The sequence below is a fragment of the Lolium rigidum genome, chromosome 2, assembly GCF_022539505.1.
Source record: "Lolium rigidum isolate FL_2022 chromosome 2, APGP_CSIRO_Lrig_0.1, whole genome shotgun sequence".
Lineage (NCBI taxonomy): Eukaryota > Viridiplantae > Streptophyta > Magnoliopsida > Poales > Poaceae > Lolium > Lolium rigidum.
In genome coordinates, this window is record NC_061509.1 from 252,170,506 (window position 1) to 252,174,486 (window position 3,981).

General features: G+C 51.2%; 1 protein-coding gene across 1 annotated transcript; it reads right to left on the reverse strand.

The window, feature by feature from the left end:
• Positions 1-346: 346 nt before the first annotated feature.
• Positions 347-3,734, reverse strand: LOC124688546 (WAT1-related protein At1g44800-like). Its single transcript, XM_047222210.1, has 5 exons — positions 3,326-3,734; positions 1,746-1,808; positions 1,137-1,656; positions 905-1,056; positions 347-790 (listed from the first exon to the last, which is right to left on the reverse strand). Exons 1-5 carry the CDS (start codon positions 3,517-3,519, stop codon positions 568-570), a joined length of 1,152 nt encoding a protein of 383 aa, XP_047078166.1. The 5' UTR covers positions 3,520-3,734; the 3' UTR covers positions 347-567.
• Between the last annotated feature and the right edge of the window lie 247 nt (positions 3,735-3,981).

The window sequence follows — 3,981 nt, forward strand, 5'->3', positions numbered from 1 at the left end:
TCCTAAATACGCTTTTGCAAAGTAATCCTCTTGTTTGTGTTCACGTCAACCCGCACTCCCTCCTGTTTGCAAAGTAAGCCTGCCTGCTGTAGCTGTCACCTCCTCATGCATGCAACTGGTTCGGGTTGCAGCCTGGTTGCCAGCCTAGCTAATCTAGAGTTTACATCTTAGAAGGACTTAACTGCAAAACGTTAATTGAACTAGCCATCGGACACTCTTTTAGGATCGGAGGAAGTACTAATCAGTAGAAGCACCATCAACGTACGCAAGGGGATTCACTAGTTAAGGCAAAGCAAATTTGATTAAATTAAGCAAGGAATAACGAAGATCCAGACACACCATGGGTCTCATCCGTTACACTTTGCTGATTAGAACATCTCACTCGCTCACTCACTCTCACGAGGATCTTAATTAGGAGAAGCTGACAAAGAAGAAAATGATGCAGAAAAATCGTCTCCTTGGTGGCATGATCGATCGATCGTCGAAGATGCACAACCAGGAAAAATAGCTAGACGTGCGTGTAGTATTAGTACGTAGCTGCTAGCTCATCCGGCCATTGTTGATTGACTAGTAGTGTCCATTGGCTGCCGGCGGCGTCTCGACGTCGAAGACGTGGCCGCCGTTGCCGTTGCTGAGCTCGTGCTTGCCGCTGCCGTGGCCGTTGGTCGCCGAGGTCAGCGGAAGGTCGCCGGCGCCTTTGCTGCCGCCTGAGGCTTGGCTGACGTCGTCCTTGCTCTTGCCCCAGATGAGAAAGTAGAGCCCTACCACGATGATCGCCGCACCAATCACACTGAAAGAACAGAGGGAAATGGTTCATATACTCATATTTATCCTCGTTGATCTGAATATACCTGATCAAATTGTACTTGTATACATATATATTAGCGTAGGTAATTTTGCATACCTTCCACGAGTGATCTCCTCCTTGAGAATGATGGAGCCCATGACGGCGGTGATGATCATGCAGAGCGGGTTGAAAGCCGTCACGAACACAGGGCCCCTCTGCCTGGACACAATGCCCTGCACGTAGTACGCCACGCCGGAGCACACGATACCCTGCAACACGCACAAGTCGCTCGTGCCTGTCAGCCACTGACAATTCGAAGAACCAAACACTCTAGTTGCACGGGACTCACGGCGTAGACGACGGTGAAGAGGCGGGTGTCGAAGCCGATGACCCACGCGTGGGTGTTCCGGCGCTCGGCGACGAGCGCGACGGAGCCGCTCATCAGCGAGCCAACGCCGCAGATGAGCACGGTGAGGGACAGCTCGGCCGGGTACTCCCTGAGTGTGCTGGACTGGAGCACGAAGAAGCAGGCCCAGGCGAGGCAGGCGATCATGACCATGATGGTCCCCTTGAGCCACCCCGCGCCGCCCTGGCCGTCGCTGCCGCCGGTGACGTGGTGCTGGCCCTTGGTCCACGGGAACTGCACGGCGGGGCCGTGGTACAGGACCATCAGCACCGCCCCGGCCACCGTGAGCACCGTGCCGGCGATCTTGGCCTGGCTGTGGAGGCTGCGCATCCGCACCTTCTCCATCCGCAGGATCAGGGCCAGCACGAAGGTGACGGCGGGCAGGATGTTGATCAGCGCCGACGCGAAGCCGGCGGACGTCAGCTGCGCGCCCGTGAAGTAGAGGTTCTGGTCAAGCACGGGCCTGCAGATGCAGCAAACGAAGGTGTCAGTGGTATCAAGTAGAGTTCATTATCTGCACGCGGTCGGGTCAATGTAATCAACCGGACTTACTCGAGAAATGCGAGCCCCATAATCTTAATGAAGATTCTGATGGTCATCTTCGGCCTCAGTCCCCTGTACATGTCAAGTGGGAGCAAATGTACAAATGGCACATTAGTCATCTTCCATGAATATATCAAGATCCAGGCAAAAATCGGAATCAGAGTGAACTGCAAAAACTGTAACTATGAATAAACGGTTTTGCTAATAATATGGTGAGATCTACTAGTCGCTCCCATGAATTAAAGGCCGGTTTTCAGTCACCACCAGCTTGACACGTGGGGCCTTGTTGTTCAAAGCATGTAACCAACTGGAGCTGGTAGGCCCTCCACATACTAATTAATGGCCAATCAGGGCACACTGCCTAGCGGAGGTCGTCCAAGTGTGTTTAACCAGCGTCCAACTAGCTAGCTAGCCAGATGTTCTCAAACAAAGAAAAAAACCAACAGATACCATATACCTGGCTATGTATCACTTTCTACTTGTGCTATGCCAGTCTGATATTCACTTATTCGGGTGGATCTACATATAGGTACGTGCACATTCTGATTTAAAGCGTGACAGGGAAAGCCAGCAGGTTGCCGGTACAAAATAGAATAATAAGGTATAAAAGCTATACTTTTTCTGGATTAGGATCCACGAGTGCTGCTCGTGCAGCTTGCACCATCTAAATGAGACAAAAACTGAAAGAAGTGAAATAAAATGTATTTGGTCGATCGTGGGATGATCGAGCAGGCAGCAGGACGATTAGCAAGTTGCCTATTATTGTTTCCTTTCCTGATTGATCTTTCATTTCCACAAGCTCTGATTGAAAATAGGTAACTTAATTCGGTCTAGATACGGATGCATCTACACACTGAAACACGTCTAGATATATTCCTATCTAGGTAACGGAGGAAGTATTGTCCTCCCTCAAAGTTTTGTGTAGCTGAAAGAAGTGGTACAACATTATGATATCTGTCACCGTCATATATTTGCATGCCTAGCTAACGTAACTGAACCAAACAGATTGATTGATCGAGTCATTTAGATGATGGGGCTTCTGGCAGCCCTGCATATACTTGTGAATGCTGTGACCTTATGTGGTAAAACATGAACGGCCATGCATGCATGCACGCACGTGGGAACCTTACCAGATGTTTGTCCTTGTATAAGAGATGTGTTGATTTGATCCTACCATATATGCCAGATGACGTTTGTCCAAGTAAGAAATTGTAAGCAGTGACATGCAGCATGCACACTGGTCACATTCGCTTGGAAAAAAAACACTGGTCACATTCGCCTGATGCATGCAGGCGAACGAGGATTCTATATGATGCACACCTAGGCACGCACGCACGGCCGGCACGACGATGTACTGACAAGAGAATCGCGTGCATGCAGACGGTCATGGGGTGACGCGCAGGCCCCACCCCACCTCGTCATCGCCTTGTACCCTTCCTCTCCCTGCATACCCGATTTTCTCCTCTCCGTCCCACCTCGCCGGAACCCACCTCTCCGGCACCACTTGAGCCGGCGGGGCCGGCGACCGTATGAGAGAGGCAGAGAGAGAGATATATTGTTGAATGAATTAGATATGGAATTTGTAGTACCTCTCGAAGTAGAGGGCGAAGGGGGCCATGACGATGGTGGCGACGATGTTCCGGTAGACGACGAGGACGAAGTGGCTCATCCCGCCCTTGAGCGACGACACGGCGACGATGTACATCCCGGCGAACCCCACCTGCAGCAGCACCATCGCCAGGTACGGCTTCGCGTCGCTCAGAACCTTCCACCCCATGCCCATCTTCTTGCTGATCTCACTGGCTAGCTTCCTCTACTCAAAGTCCGGCCAGGTCCTCTCCCTCTCTGGCCGCTAGCTCGAGCTCGGTTTGTCCTACACTAGCTAGGACGCAAGCAATGGCTGTGATGAAATGAGGTGATGAGCTCACACCCAGACCGTCTCCTTTATATAGCCGATGGTTGTGCTGCCGCGCAACAGTACGGAGGAGGGTGCAGGAGTTGGATCGATGCAAAGTGTAGTTTACCACTGTAGCCATGGGGGGATCCGAGTCACGTATGCGCCTCCCTCAGCCTGTCCTGTCTTCCTAGTGCTGGCTTAGCAATATGTTCCATTCTCAGTTTAATATTCCACTTCCGGGCAAAGGAGGAAGAAGAATTAGCTAGGCTCTCTCTCTCTGTCACCACCTTTGGGTAGTAATAGTCATTCTGATACTAATTACTTATCGCAGATGTATATAGGCAAAGT

Coding starts and splice junctions, on each gene's coding strand:
- LOC124688546 (XM_047222210.1), bottom strand. CDS start 3,519: ATGGGCATGGGGTGGAAGGTTCTGAGCGACGCGAAGCCGTACCTGGCG. Junction 1,809..3,325: donor TTCGCCCTCTACTTCGAGAG/GTACTACAAATT, acceptor TGACATGTACAG/GGGACTGAGGCCGAAGATGA. Junction 791..904: donor GAGGAGATCACTCGTGGAAG/GTATGCAAAATT, acceptor CTGTTCTTTCAG/TGTGATTGGTGCGGCGATCA.